Here is a 15,725-nt window from a genome sequence, read left to right on the forward strand (position 1 = left end):
GGCAATTACATCTGCTCGTAGGGTAGGAGACATACAGGCTCTTTCTAGGCTGTCCCCCTATACAGAGTTTCTACAGGACAGGGTAGTCCTCAGACCAGATCCAGCTTACTTACCAAAAGTGGCCTCAGAATTTCATAGATCTCAGGAGATAGTTCTACCATCATTTCTCCCTAATCCTTCTAATTCCAAAGAGGAGTTACTCCATACGTTAGATGTTAGGAGATGTCTCTTAGAATATATATCAGTCACTGATGCTTGGAAGAGAGAGGAGGCGTTGTTTCTATCTTTCCAAGGTCCCAGGAAAGGTCTTAGAGTGTCGAAGTACACGCTAGCGAAGTGGATTAGGGAGGCTATCTCTCTGGCTTATACTGCAGGTGGAGGTCCAGCTCCGCAGAATCTGAGGGCACATTCCACTCGGGCCATGGCTGCATCCTGGGCTGAGAGATCTGGAGTTTCCATCGACCAGATATGTAAGGCAGCTACGTGGTCATCCCCTTCCACCTTTTTCAAGCACTATAGGTTGGACTTGGGGTTCTCTTCTGATCTCACCTTCGGGTTAAGGGTGCTACAGGCTATAGTCCCTCCCTAAGGTAGTTTACATCTCTGTAATTCTCTCGTAGTGCTGTCATGGGAGTCCGAATAAAGCATTAAGCTACTTACTGGTAGCGGCATTTTTCGGAGGCCCATGACAGCACCCTTAGTTCCCTCCCTATTCACGTGGGGGTTGCACTTCCCATAATGTATATAATGAGATAGATAGATCTCACGTGTGGTATATAGTTCATTATGATTGATTATTTTTGGACATAAACTGTATATAATGTATGTTTGTGTGCTACTAACCGCGGTAGTCCTCTCAGGCTCTAATATACAACTGATGCATGGGGAGAGGTACCGCCCTTTTGTATCTGTAGGTTTCCTGTTCCTGAAGGGCGGATCCCCTCTCTCGTAGTGCTGTCATGGGCCTCCGAAAAATGCCGCTACCAGTAAGTAGCTTAATGCTTTTTTATTTCTATTTTCCAATTGGGGTTAGGGCTAGGGTTAGTGTTGGGGCTAAATTTAGGGTTGGGGTTGGGTCCAGGGTTAAGGTTGGGGCTAAAGTTAGAGTTAGAGTTGGGATTAGTGTTTGGATTAGGGTTAGGGTTGGCATTAGGGTTTATGGTTGGCATTAGGGTTACGTTTGGGATTAGGGTTAGGGTTGAGATTAGGATTAGGGGTGTGTTGGGCTTAGGGTTTTGATTAGGGTTATGGTTAGGTTAGGGGTGTTTTGGGGTACGGGTTGTGATTAGGGTTATGGTTAGGGTTGTGATTAGGATTATGGATCGGGTTGAGATTAGGGTTAGGGGTGTGTTGGGGTTAGGGCTACAGTTAGAATTGGGGGGTTTCAACTGTTTAGGTACATCAGGGGGTCTCCAAACGTGCCAGCCAATTTTGTGCTCAATTAGTCAAATGGTGCTCCCTCCCTTCTGAGCTCCGCCGTGCGCTCAAACAGTGGTTTACCCCCACCATTACTAAGTACTAGTTGGACAACAACTTTTGGGGTGCAGTTTCTCCAATTACCCTTGCAAAAAAAAAAAATTGAGGGCTAAATAATTTTTTGGGGGGAAAAAATATTTTTTATTTTCACGACTCTGAACGCCCAAGTGCTTCACAGAAGTTTATAATGCAAAGTGCTCACCACACCTCTAGATAAGTTCCTTGGGGGGTCTAGTTTCCACAATGGAGTCACTTGTGGGGGGTTTCTACTGTTTAGGTACATCAGGGGCTCTGCAAACGCAACATAATGCCCGCAGAACATTCTATCAAAGTCTGCATTCCAAAACGGCGCTCCTTCCCTTCCGAGCTCTGCCATGCGCCCAAACGGTGGTTCCTTCCCCCCACATATTGGGTATCAGCGTACTCAGGATAAATTGCCCAATAAATTTTAAGGTCCAATGTCTCATGTTACCCTTGAGAAAATAAAAAATTGCGAGCTAAAAAAAATCATTTTTGAGAAGAAAAAAAAGGATTTTTTATTTTCACGGCTCTACGTTAAAAATTTCTGTGAAGCACTCGGGGGTTCAAAGTGCTCACCACACATCTACAATACGTTCCTTAATGGGTCTAGTTTCCAAAATGGTGTCACTTGTGGGTGGTTTTACTGTTTAGGCACATCAGGGGCTCTCCATACGATCTCAATTAAAAAAATAAATAAAAAAATAAAGTCAAACGGCACTCCTTCTCTTCCAAGCTCTGCCTTGCGCCCAAACAGTAGTTTACCCCAACATTTGGGGTAGCAGCATATTCAGGAGAAATTGCACAAAAAATTTTGTGGTTTATTTTCTCTTTTTACACTTGTGAAAATAAAAAAAATTGGTTCTGAAGTAAAATGTTTGCAAATATAAAAAGTTAAATGTTCATTTTTTTTCCTTCCACATTGTTTCAGTTCCTGTGAAGCACGTAAAGGGTTAATAAACTTCTTGAATGTGGTTTTGAGCATCTTGAGGGATGTAGTTTTTAGAATGGTGTCAAGTTTGGGTATTTTCTGTCATTTTCACCCCTCAGTGACTTTAAATGTGACGTGGTCCCTAAAAAAAAAAAAAAATGGTTTTGTAAATTTTGTTGTAAAAATAAGAAATCGCTGGTCAGCTTTTAACCCTTATAACTTTTGTTTCCACAATTGTGCTGATCACAATTGTGCTGATGTAAAGTAGACATGTGGGAAATGTTATTTATTAACTATTTTGTGACATCTGATTTAAGGGCATAAAAATTCAAAGCACAATTTTAATTATTTTTGCCATATTTGTTTTTTTTCATAAATAATCGCAAGTAATATTGAAGAAATGTTGCCACTAACATGAAGTACAATATGTCACGAAAAAACAGTCTCCGAATCAGCGGGATCCGTTAAAGCGTTCCAGAGTTATAACCTCATAAAGTGACAGTGGTCAGAATTGTAAGAATTGGCCCGGTCATTAAGCACCAAATTGGCTCTGTCACTATGTAAAGGTACCGTCACAGTAAGCGACGCTGCAGCGATACCGACAACGATGTCGATCGCTGCAGCGTCGCTGTTTGGTCGCTGGAGAGCTGTCACACAGACCGCTCTCCAGCGACCAACGATCCCGAGGTCCCCGGGTAACCAGGGTAACCAGGGTAAACATCGGGTTACTAAGCGCAGGGCTGCGCTTAGTAACCCGATGTTTACCCTGGTTACCAGCGTAAAAGTAAAAAAAAAACCAAAAACCACTACATACTTACCTACCGCTGTCTGTCCCCGGCGCTCTGCTTCTCTGCTCTGGCTGTGAGCACAGCGGCCAGAAAGCACAGCGGCCCCGCGCTTAGTTACCCGATGTTTACCCTGGTTACCAGTGAAGAAATCGCTGAATCGGCGTCACACACGCTGATTCAGCGATGTCAGCGGGAGAGCCAGCGACGAAATAAAGTCCTGGCCTTTCTGCCCCGACCAGCGACATCACAGCAGGGGCCTGATCGCTGCTGCCTGTCACACTGGACGATATCGCTAGCCAGGACGCTGCAACGTCACGGATCGCTAGCGTTATCGTCTAGTGTGACGGTACCTTAAGTCTTTCTAAAGATGGGGAAAATTGTTTTTTTGTACTTTGCAGGTTTTAAAATCTCATTCACACAATGTTTTTTTTCCCTTTGTTAAAAAAAAGCAGCCTGTCAATTTTTTTTTTTTCCTGGTTTGAGATCAAAATGTGTTCACAACAACAACAAGAAAAACAGCAAAAAACAACCCATCAATGGCTCACTAAAACCACAATAAAGTGCGTATTTTACGCTGTGGTTTTCTGGTTATGGCATTGGTTTTCATGCAGAGAAAGTATGAGATCTGTGTTCGCTTACCTTTACGTGGGTTTTAGTGTATTAGTACGTGTCTTGGCCAGAACACGCCATATATACAGTTTTTTGAGGTATAGACAGATGTAGTTTTTTCTACTAAATCAGCAGGGGAGAATCAACAGAAGATAAAATCAGTGATTACAAAAGGTAAAACCTAACTTTGAATGAGAAGAGATAAAAGGAGCTCTGCCTCAGTCAGTCAACAAGGTGATGACCAAAGAGTAAAAAAAACACATATACACAATAATAAAGAGCTCAGTGATATCAGTGCCAATAACCAGGTTTTATCTCGCCCAATTCTTTTAGTGAAGTCAAATATCACACGAAACTCGGGATAAGGTCACAGGGATAAACTGATAACCTATTCTCCCCTGTCATGCCCAAACCTCCAACTCATATTCCCTGACTCCACAGCACTGGAGTGGTCACTACTGAGCATGTGCATAAAGTGCAGCACAGGTTAATCTCATCTAAAATTCCAGATCCTTGGTTTAGGAACAGACATTTCATAACTTTCCCAAATTCTTATGAAAATATTTACAGCACATCCTTCACTATTCTACTGAACCCAATTTCTTAAATATTTTAGGAGTCGGCATTGGTCTATTTTATGCCGACTCCACCAAAACGGACACCGACTCTGACTCCACAGCGCTGGTGCCCTGTATGGCTCCCGCCCTAACAAGCGCTGCACTAAATACCTATACTAGGGTAAGATATATCCCCAAAGATTAGCCCTCCGGACGCCTTTCTGCCTCCTCAGCGGGGTGTACTTGCTTCCTGAAGCTGCGCAGCATTCTGAACACTGCACCTCGGGATCTCACTGCCACTGCAGGGCCCAGACACACACTTCAGATATGGATCTTTCTTGGCTTCTCCATGCATGTGTCATGACTGTAACGCATCCGCAACACATGCAGCTGCGGAGCCAAGCAGCTGATGAGCTGGAGTGATCCAGGTATCCGGGTTCCCGCTGCAGCTTATTCTGTAAGCGCTATAGCTTGCCCAATAATCCCTGACCCGATCAAATTCGCACATCTTTAATTGTGACCTGACAGATCCAGTGTTTGGAGTGAGGCAGAGGTCACAACTCAATACAAGTCTGAGAGCTTTCTTCTGGCACTCATAGACCTACATTTAGCGCTTGTGACGTACAGTACAGACCAAAAGTTTGGACACACCTTCTCATTTAAAGATTTTTCTGTATTTTCATGACTATGAAAATTGTACATTCACACTGAAGGCATCAAAACTATGAATTAACACATGTGGAATTATATACTTAATTTCAGTTGTTTCACACTTTTTTGTTATGTCTTATATTCTAGGTTCTTCAAAGTAGCCACCTTTTGCTTTGATGACTGCTTTGCACACTCTTGGCATTCTCTTGACGAGCTTCAAGATGTACTCATCGGGAATGGTCTTCCGTCAATCTTGAAGGAGTTCCCAGAGATGCTTAGCACTTGTTGGCCCTTTTTGCCTTCACTCTGCGGTCCAGCTCACCCCAAACCATCTCGATTGAGTTCAGGTCTGGTGACTGTGGAGTCCAGGTCATCTGGCGTAGCACCCCATCACTCTCCTTCTTGGTCAAATAGCCCTTACACAGCCTGGAGGTGTGTTTGGGGTCATTGTCCTGTTGAAAAATAAATGATGGTCCAACTAAACGCAAAACGGATGGAATAGCATGCCGCTGCAAGATGCTGTGGTAGCCATGCTGGTTCAGTATGCCTTCAATTTTGAATAAATCCCTAACAGTGTCACCAGCAAAGCACCCCCACACCATCACACCTCCTTCATGCTTCACGGTGGGAACCAGACATGTAGAGTCCATCCGTTCACCTTTTCTGCGTCGCACAAAAACACGGTGGTTGGAACCAAAGATCTCAAATTTGGACTCATCAGACCAAAGCACAGATTTCCACTGGTCTAATGTCCATTCCTTGTGTTCTTTAGCCCAAACAAGTCTCTTCTGCTTGTTGCCTGTCCTTAGCAGTGGTTTCCCCCCCGGACCAACCCCCCCCCCCCCCCCCCCGCCACCAACATAAATGTTCTGACACCTCAAAATGAGTTAATTATACTCACCAGGGGCGTCGCGGTCTGGGACCTTCCATTTTCATACGATGACATCCTCTGCGGAGCAAAGTACTGCAGTGCGCAGGCGCCGAGCCTCTCTAACCTATCCCGCGGCCTACGCACTGCAGTACTTTGCTCTGCCCTCAACAGGGCAGACAAAGTACGCCTGCGCAGGAGCCGCAGCAGGTAGACAAGAAGAGGACATCATCGCATGAAGATGGGAGGCACCGGACCGCGACACCCATCGGACCCGAACCGGGACCCACCCTGGGTGAGTATAATATAACCTGTTTTTCTTATCTTGCAGGTTACATCGGAGGCTTCTCTACAGCATTACAGAATGCTGTAGATAAGCCCCTGATGCCGGTGGCTTTAGTTTATAGGCCAATTTTGGGGTGACAGATTCCCTTTTAAGCCTGAATTCCGCCATAACCCACAAGTTAAAACTCCAACCCGCCCACACCATATGCTGTAGAACTCTCACCAAAGCTTGATCGGAAGATAATGAATTTATGGCCCCCATTGTCTCGCAATGGAAACAGATTTTTCTATTCCGAACACTCCCTCCCCACAACAATAGTGCCACGACAATGGGGAACTCCTCGCACAGTACCTGATTGACCGACAAGTCCGTATCCTCCCAGATTCGTGGCCACTGCTCCACCAACCACATGCCTTGAAAAAACAAACTGAAACCCTGCTCACCAGCCGAAACCACCAGAATGCCTAGGGACTCAGCCGACACTACCGGTGAAATCCAAATCGACTTCCCATTGTAGGAGTTCAGGAAAAGTGCCCAAATCTTTAAATCTCCTTCAACTCCTTTCTAAGCCTGATGAAATGCGAAGGCACCTTAATTCCCACGGTAGCCAAAGAAAGTCTCCGACAGAATGCTCTACCGATCGGCATAATCCGACAAGCGAAATTCAATTTGCCTAGCAGCGACCAAACCTCCCGCAACGTTACCTTCTTCAGACTACAAATCCGATTCATCTCTGATCTCATATCCAGCAATTTGTCCTCTGGAAGTCTGTACTCCATTGTGACCGTATCAATTTCGATACCCAAAAAACTCAATGATGTCACTGGCCCCATGGTTTTTTCAGCTAGCATTGGGACCCTGAATTTTTTTAGCCACACTTTCCATTGTGTGAAGTAAAACAGAACAATCAAGAGACTGCTCCGAACCATCAAACAAGAAGTCATCCAAGTAATGAATACATGAATTGAGCCCAGACACTTCCTTAACCATCCATTCCAAAAATGTGCTGAACGTTTCAAAGTACGCACATGACAGCGGACACCCCATCGGCAAACAATGATCCACGAAAAAAATCCATCCCAAAAACACCCTAACAAATGCATGCTATCAGGGTGAACTGGTAACAAGCGAAAAGCCGCTTCGATGTTTGTCTTTGCCAGCAGAGCCCCCTGTTCTCATTCCCTAACCAAAATCATGGCCGCATCAAAAGACGTGTACAAAACCGAACACAACTGGGGGTCAATCCCATCATTAACTGTCAAACCTTTTGGAAATGAGAGGTGATGAATCAACCTGAATTTGTTAGGCTCGTTTTTTGGTACTACACAAAATGGTGAAACCCTCAAATTATCAATAGGAGCCAAATCAAACGGTCCAGCAATTCTACCTAAGGCCACTTCATTATTCAATTTTTTAGTGACCACTTCTGGAATCTCTCTGGCTGACTTTAAATTCTTAGTTGATAACTTCACCTCGACATTATCAAAAGGAATTTTAAACCCGTCCCTAAAACCATCACAAAGTAATGCCGCCGCCTCCCTATCTGGGTACCTATTTAGAAATCGCTCCATCTCTGCCAGTTGCACTTGTCACTCCTTTTTTTCAATTCCCTCTGACCCTTTTGTTTTCCTACCCTAAAACATTTTGATGCCCCGTGACTACCTCCACAGGAAGAACATTCATGTTTAAATTTGCATTTAGCACCTAATCTGCATGCCCCTTCGTTAAATGAGAAGCACAGTCCCTTTTGTAACGCCACAGAGTGCCCTGACTGTCCCGGGCCCCTGGTGCCAACAGGAAAAGACTGAGATCCCTTTCCTGATCTGCCTGGAGCCGTTACTCTCATCCATAGTGCTAGGTCTTTATGATCCCAACGGATGCTAGGTCGGACCGCTTTCCGTTGACGGAATTGTTCATCATATCTAAGCCACCCCTGCCCCCAATAAACTCTCTACGCCTCACCAATCTCATCCATATAACAAAAAAGGCCGAACAATTCTCCGGTGACATCTCGCCAATGACACTGGCTAGTATAGCAAATGCTTGTAACCAATTAGAGAACGTGCGGGGAATTAGTTGAAATCTCCTCTTATCCTCGTCCTCCTTCTTAGATTCATCTCTTCTTACCCTAAATTTTTAAAACATTCCATTGGGAGTAATGAAAAAATGTCCACATACTCCCCTTTCCATATCCTTTCTCTCACCTCCTGCTTCAAATGTGGCCCCCAACGGCCCCTCAAAGCAGACGTAAACTTCTCCTTTATCTGCATCGTCCAGCCACACTATCTCATCGTTATCTTTCTCCCCACCGAACCCAAAAGAACCCTGTCCCATTAGCTCATCTTCATCCACCGTTGCACCCCCATTCACTGAACCCCTCTCCCCTGCCCCCCCCCCTCCCCCTCCGTTACTGTGCTTGGTACCACACTAGATGAAACCGCTGCCCCGTTAATATCCAAAAAAAAACTCTCCCTTAAATTACCTATCCATGCTGACAACGACCCACCCTGACCATTCCCAGATTCCCACAGCCTTACCAACTCCTTCAGACCCTGCAGTACAACACCCATGCCGACAACTGCCCCCTCACATTTACATTGGAAGCTAGTGACTGTTGAAAATTAGCCATTGATTCTCTCACCTAGCTTTCCTGGGTGCTGTGTTTTCAGCAGCCGCCAATCCGGAATCCAGATTCGCAGCTCTTGGAGTCCCATACAGCCGGCCTCGACTGACTGCCGTGTAATCTGCAGGCATGATTTTCCTTTATGCAGCATTCTGCCTATCGGACATCACAGGGCGCTCGCCATTGTCCTGGACTTTGACAACTCCCTTCCCCCCCCCACACTGCTGCGCTACCCCCAACGTCTGACACCGGAAGATCCCATTGTGGCCCACTCTCACTGCTCTCTCCCCCTGCCCCCTTCTGCCTCCATCTAGCCAGCACAAAGCTGCCCGCCGTTATTTTCAAAAACGGCAGCAGCCAGCGAGTGGGCGGAGCTATCGTGCCGCCACTTACTGGCCGCTCTGAAGCCTGTACCTCCGGCCCCCAGTTGGGTACCTGCACCTCGCCGAGCAGAGGCCTGGTCAATGGGAGCTCCCGCTGCCCCTGCGCTCAGATTTCGGTCCCTCATTGCTGCCGGTGAGTGCGCGGATCCACCTCGCCGAGTCCTGGATGAAGGCGCCCGACTCGCAGGCCCCCGTGCGCACTCCTGCGCATGCTGCTGAGCTAGGCTCGTTCCTGGCTGGGCACTAGCCGCACCTGATCCTGGATCTCCTTCCGACACTGTCGCACTGGTCGAGGGGGAGGCCGACACTTTTTTCCCCCCGCTGTAGGTCCCGCCAAGATGCAGGTTTCTTCCTGGCTCTAGATCCACGTGCCCTCGGCCTGCGGCAATCTATCCCTGTTGGAGGGGCTCCTCACATGGTGCCGGCCCCGGGGGGTAACCTCAGGACTAAGGCGCTCCGGAGGCCTGGTTCTCCGAGGCTGACATCCGTCTCGTTGGGCTGGATTTTGCCCTGCCCCTCCTCCACGCAGCAGGCCTTGGATGGATGCCTGCAGCGTCCCTCAATTGCTGTAGGATCTACTCGACCTCCATAGTACAGGTACACCTTGCTTCAGCTTGCTTCAACTGTGATGGGGGCACCTAAAATGGTTGCCCCACTAAAATGGCTACTCCCTTTTATAATGCTACCCTTAACTCCACCTTTAACCCCTCCTACAGCCCTCTCCCAACTCTGCTATTCAAATCCCTTAACTTTTACTAAGCCGACCCTTTTAACATGTTCCACTCCCTATAGGCCCACGCAAGCCTGTCATGTTGTCCTCCCTTCAAAGGCCTGTGGCCCAGTACAGCCTCACTTTATATTCAATTTGTAATGCTGTGATGGCAGAGACCCTTTTGTTAAGGACCACACAGAAGAAAAAAGTTGAGTGAGCAGCTTGTACCGACTCATTGTGGTCTACAAATCTGTACACTGCTCTGAGTAAGAGCTGAATGCTTCTGCCTTTTTGCTTGGAGCAATCGGTGGGACCCAGACCACCTCCCTTCAAAATTGCTAGGAATTCAATATTATTTATTCAAACTTTGTAAAAAGGAAATAATGGGTAATTTCAGTTTCCTATAAGGGCGCATTCAGACATCCATGCAAATTGGCCCGGAACTGGGACGCAGTGCAGGATAAAAATACATGAAGCCGTCATGTTTGGGTCGGGAGACCTGCGGCCAGTCCGTGCCTTGCTCCCAATCATGGAGCAATTTGCATGGATGTCTGAATGATCCCTATTGGTGATAATGACCATGTTCAGTAGTGACCAGTGCTGTGGAGTTGGAGTCGGAGGTTTGGCTTACCGACTCCATGGCCTTGTTGACAACTTGTAATCTTTTCATGCACCAGCAATGCCCCGGATGAGCGGACACATGGAAATTCAAGGAGAAGAATAATTGGTGTCATTGATGTGTGTCATGACATTGTCATGTCTCATGAAATTGGTGTCCTGTGTATGACTAGATGTATGGCTCATTCCCGCTTTTCTCTCATTAGTTACCACGGAAACTCAGGGGAGGTCGGCTGCTACGTTGCGCCACGACCGCTAAGTAAAGACAATAACTACTTTGAGGTGAGTCGGGCGATGGGGCAGACCGCTTCTTTCATTAGTGTTTCCTATGGGGAATAGTGTGTCAGAAGCTGTGGTGAATTCATCTTGTGAATAGTTAATGTTGTGTCTATTGAGCTCGGTTCTCCCGGGGGCCGGTGAATCTGTTTTTTGTCAGAAATTATATGTCGTGTTCAGTGCTGGTGATTATTATGAGGTAAAAAAAAAAAGCACCTAAAGTGCAACTCATTATAATGTGTATTTGCCACCACCCGCACCATGTTGTAAGGTATTACACTGTATTACTGAGAATTTTGTGCAGCTTTGTGGCTGGTATGAGTTAGTCGCACTTCTCCCATCATTTTTAGGCTACTTTTACACATGCTGTGTTTTTTGCGGGCCGTATCGCCGTAATTTTCATGGTCTGCCGTAATAACTTGAGGATCGACGTTTTTCCGGTTTCCAATACTATGGAAATAGTATGGGGGGGGGGGGGCTCCGTAAAGCCGGAAGTCACAGTGCACCGCAAAAACAAACTTCCTTGTTTTTGCTGCCCCATTGATTTTCAATGGGGGCCGTGTCCGTAAGCCGTAAATACAGCCCTCACAGCCATACTGTGCACTGTGAAATTATTGCGGCCCCATACAAATCTATTGAGGATGCAAAAACGGGCCACAAAAACACGGCAAGTGTAAAAGCAGCCTAAGGAGCAGTTATATTGAGACCGGTTTTAAAAGTAAGCCTGTCTCTGTTGCCCATAGCAACCAATCCTAGCACAGCTTTCATTTTGCATTCCTCTTGAAAAATGAAAGCAAAACGATTTTCCTTTCGGAGTAGAAAGTGTGCCACTCCTCTGCATGCAATTGATTGGGAGCCAGCTGACCGGCACAGCCTGACTCCGCAAAGAGATGCACAAAATAGTGTCAGGCAAAATATATATGTGTATGCATACCTTTTGCGTCAATGCACATGGACGACCAGGTTTGAACTGAAAATATTGAGACCAGTCGGTGATAACCTAAAGAAACAAATGGGGGAGCCGATATAAGGTCAATAAATAGTGTGTACACTTGGAAATGGTACAGAATGCATGTCACAGTTAATAAGTCAATAGTGACTAAATAGGCTTTAGGAGGTCATATAGCAATTTACCTGACTAGGCTCACAAGTGCAAGTGTGCTGCCCACCCCGACGCACGTTTTGGTGGTGACCTTCTTCAGGGGTTGGCATCTTAGCATGTAACTATATGGCCAGTATACTCTGTATACACAGGTATCTAATAGGTTCCTTTTGAACTTTCTACATATGTATTTATGTACATTAAGGTTTTCCTGCAAACCCTTTGCACACCTGCTTGTGTTTCCAATAAAGATTTTTACTTGCCGAGTGTTCACACAATGTGTTGATTCCACCCCCCCCTTCCCTTTTTGGTTCTCCAAAGAGATGGCAGTCGGTTCATTACAGTCTCTGCCTTCCTGATAGCTTTACACACAGTGCTAAGTAAACCCTGTGTACGTGATAATGGGAAATGCTACTTGTGCTTCCACCTCTGGTCCCAGCAGTCATGTCATCACTGGGTGTAGCGAGTGGGCAGGAGCTACTGGGTCCTAGGAGACCCAGTCAGTTCTGCTGTACTGCCAGAAGGCTGAATCTCCCTTGTAGCTGGGGCTAATGGTAAATCTGTTTAAAAATATATATTGAAATGTTCTCAAAGGTCTTTTAAAAACCTTATCTGGCAAAATACGTGAAACAAATGAAAAATAAATACATTGATTAAAAACATGAAAAGATAAATAAAAAAAGCTGCTGCCAGTTTTAAGTCGCTGATACTATTTCCACTAATTTTTTTCACCAGCATTAGCAAAAAAAAAAACTATAAGACAAGCATGAAGATGGCAAAACAAAATTACACCCTTCGCATTGTGAATAAAAATATATATATATATATATATATATCACCCAAAAGGCCCCAATGTTATTCAGGGCCCAGAATGGTTTAGTTCAAAAATATAATTTTTTATTGATCCATAAGAAACAACTTTATAAAAAAACACATAAAATATAAAAATTTGTACATGTACCTCCAATCCAAAAGAACAACAATTGACGTGCTTAATAATAATACCTGACATGCATATTTCTCTTTGGTTGAATACCTTATTTTAAGTCAATTATTATATGACAATGCTATGCAGGCTCTAAGTTATTATTACTGCAAGGTGACTGCCTTAAAAATCACTAAAGTGCCAATGTGCTTATTTGTATGCCAGAATTTGGCGGCCAAAATCCACTATGGAAGTGCTAATATATATAAAGGTAAAGTAAATAGACTGTTTCTTTGGCTCAACCTCACTGGAAGGTCCCTTAGTGGTCACCTTAATAGTCCTGCACATACACAGTTAGAATGTTACGATGGTAAGTATAAAATGTAAAAGCATATTCACCTTGCTGAAGCACACGCAATGGGGTTTTCCATTGTGTATGTGCAGGACTATTAAGGTGACCACTAAGGGACCTTCCAGTGAGGTTGAGCCAAAGAAATTTTATATTTTATGTGTTTTTTTTTTATAAAGTTGTTTCTTATGGATCAATAAAAATTTATATTTTTGAACTAAAACATTCTGGGCCCTGAATAACATTCTTGGGGGCCTTTTGGGTGATATCAGATTTTTGAATGTGTTCCAGCAATAATTATATGGACTAATATGTATAAAAAAAAAAATAAATAAATATATATATATATATATATATATATATATATATATATATATATATATATATATATATATATATATATATAAATTTGTTTGTAACTCTTTAAGCCACACGTACGAGAAACCTTGACAATGTGGCTGGTCAGGAATAGGAGTAACATGACCTGATCTTGAACTCTCTGCATGAGGCTTATTTGATCTTTTTGTACCTAGAAAGCCATTGGCACCATGTAACCTGTTTGCATGGGCAGATAAGAACTTATGCAAATGCGGTCTATCCGCATATTTTCTGACGGTCTGGCATGACATTACCAGACATTAAAGGGGACTTTAAACACCACACAAAGGGGAAAAAAAGTTTATTCTTGTTTTGAGTAATATGCCCCTGACTAGAGGGCAACATGTACATATTACATCATTTTCCTTCTTGGTGAAATTGATTCTCCTTTGTGTCCTACTCTTCAGGTGTCTATTGTGGATCGTGGCGTTCGAGGAACAATCGCTGTGGGATTAGTACCACAATATTACAGTCTGGATCATCAACCAGGTTGGCTGCCAGATTCCGTGGCCTACCATGCGGATGACGGCAAGTAAGTGTTCACTTAATTCTGATTAAGAGGTGCGCTAATTAAAGGGGATATCCTGGACTTAAACATTGATGGCCTTTTCTCAGGATAGGTTATGAATGCCTGATCTGTGAGGTTGTGACATCCGGCACCCCCGCTGTTCCTGGTACTGCTCAGTTGTGGAGCGAAACATCTCCATTAACATTAGTGTCCGTGGCTGAGTACTGCATATCTGCCCCCTATTGTGCCACTAGCTCCAGGGACAGCTGATTGGTGGGGGTGCTGCATGTCACACACCCTCTCCGATTAAATCTTGATGACCGTATCCAATGGATTAGCCTTCAGTGTAAAAAGTCCCAGGCAACCTCTTTAAAGGGAACCTGTCGGCAGAATTGTGCTGTGTAACCTGCAGACAGTGTCAGGTCGGCGCCGTTCTACTGATTAAAATGATATCTGGTGATGAAATCAGTCTTGTGGTTGTTGTTTAATCTTTTTCAGTTTTGAGTTAATGTTATGCTCGTACTTCGGGACGGCCTGTGGGGAAAGGGGGGGCGGGGGGGGGGGGGATCTTCATGTGGTGCTCTGATTAGGTATTCATAAAGCAGACTGCTGACAGGTCACTGATCCCTCACTGATCGGCTCCCATAGTTTACATAATTAATATTATATGTATTGAAAAAAAAAATCACCTTCAGCAGGCAGGCACCTACCTGCAGCATGATTGCATGTATAATATGCATTTAATTATTTTATTTGCTGATTATAAATTTATTCAGAAAAAAAACTTCTCAACATGGCGCCGACATAGCATCTATCACAGCCGGTGCCGTCTTGGTGGAGACCATTTTAAGTTTTCTCTAGCAAGATAGCGGCTCCTGTGCAGTAGCATCTGTTAGGTCACCAGTAGATGCTACTGTGCAAGCGCGGCTGGCGCCATTTTGAGTTTTTCTCTTCGCCACGACAGCACCCACTTGAGAGAGGGGATCCGCCCCTAGGAACAGGAAACCCTATGGAGAGAATAAAAGGGGCGGTCCCCCTCGCTCCCACAGTTGGTTTCCTGTTCCTACGGGAGACCTGGAGAGAAGAGGATTCCCAGCCTGGACGCCGCTTGCGCGGTTTACCTGAATAGGGACGGCAAGGGCTCCAGAGCTGGAAGCAGCGTCGGGGGTCCTGTCTCAGCTTCCCCCCTCTGCTGGCAGGTACCGTGAGGCCAGGATCGGGGAGGCGCCTGGCTCACGGAGAAGCATCCAGCAGACCTGCAGGCCGGACCGCTGGGGTAAGATCCTGTGACGCCAGCCTTGGGTGGCGCACAGGCAGCGTGTGGCCCAGTAATTTCTCCCCCGGAAGTATTACTACAACTTCCGGGGTGATGGAGGAGGAGGACGGCGCCTGCGCGATCGCTGGATAGAAGCGCAGGCGCGCACAGCAGAGCCGCAACCCGGATGTTGTACTCACTTCCGGGTGCGGCAGGAAGAAGATGGCGGCCCCCATAACAAAAGGACTCCGGCGCTGATTCCCGGCGTCCATCATGGCATCTCCTCAAGAGACAACGTTGCCTTCTTCTGAAGTTAACGCTGTTACGCCAGGAAGCCGGACTAGCAGCCGCAGATCATCCTCCAAGAGCGCCAGGGAAAAGAGATCAGACCGGTCGGTTCCTCCATCTGTGC

The 15,725-nt window shown here is 45.5% G+C and overlaps 1 protein-coding gene across 7 annotated transcripts in view; it reads left to right on the top strand.

The window, feature by feature from the left end:
- The window catches only part of SPRYD3 (SPRY domain containing 3), a 59,672-nt gene that overhangs the window by 25,069 nt on the left and 18,878 nt on the right, over positions 1-15,725 (top strand). For all 7 annotated transcript variants that reach the window (XR_011319403.1, XR_011319405.1, XR_011319404.1 and 4 more), the window contains exons 3-4: positions 10,727-10,802; positions 13,958-14,082. Coding sequence is in view for 4 of the 7 variants with exons in the window: in XM_069758787.1 (XP_069614888.1) it covers positions 10,727-10,802; positions 13,958-14,082 (201 nt within the window). In the remaining 3 variants the exon portion in view is untranslated. The remainder of the gene's footprint in view (positions 1-10,726; positions 10,803-13,957; positions 14,083-15,725) is intronic.

The sequence above is a fragment of the Ranitomeya imitator genome, chromosome 3 (assembly GCF_032444005.1).
Source record: "Ranitomeya imitator isolate aRanImi1 chromosome 3, aRanImi1.pri, whole genome shotgun sequence".
Taxonomy (NCBI): domain Eukaryota; kingdom Metazoa; phylum Chordata; class Amphibia; order Anura; family Dendrobatidae; genus Ranitomeya; species Ranitomeya imitator.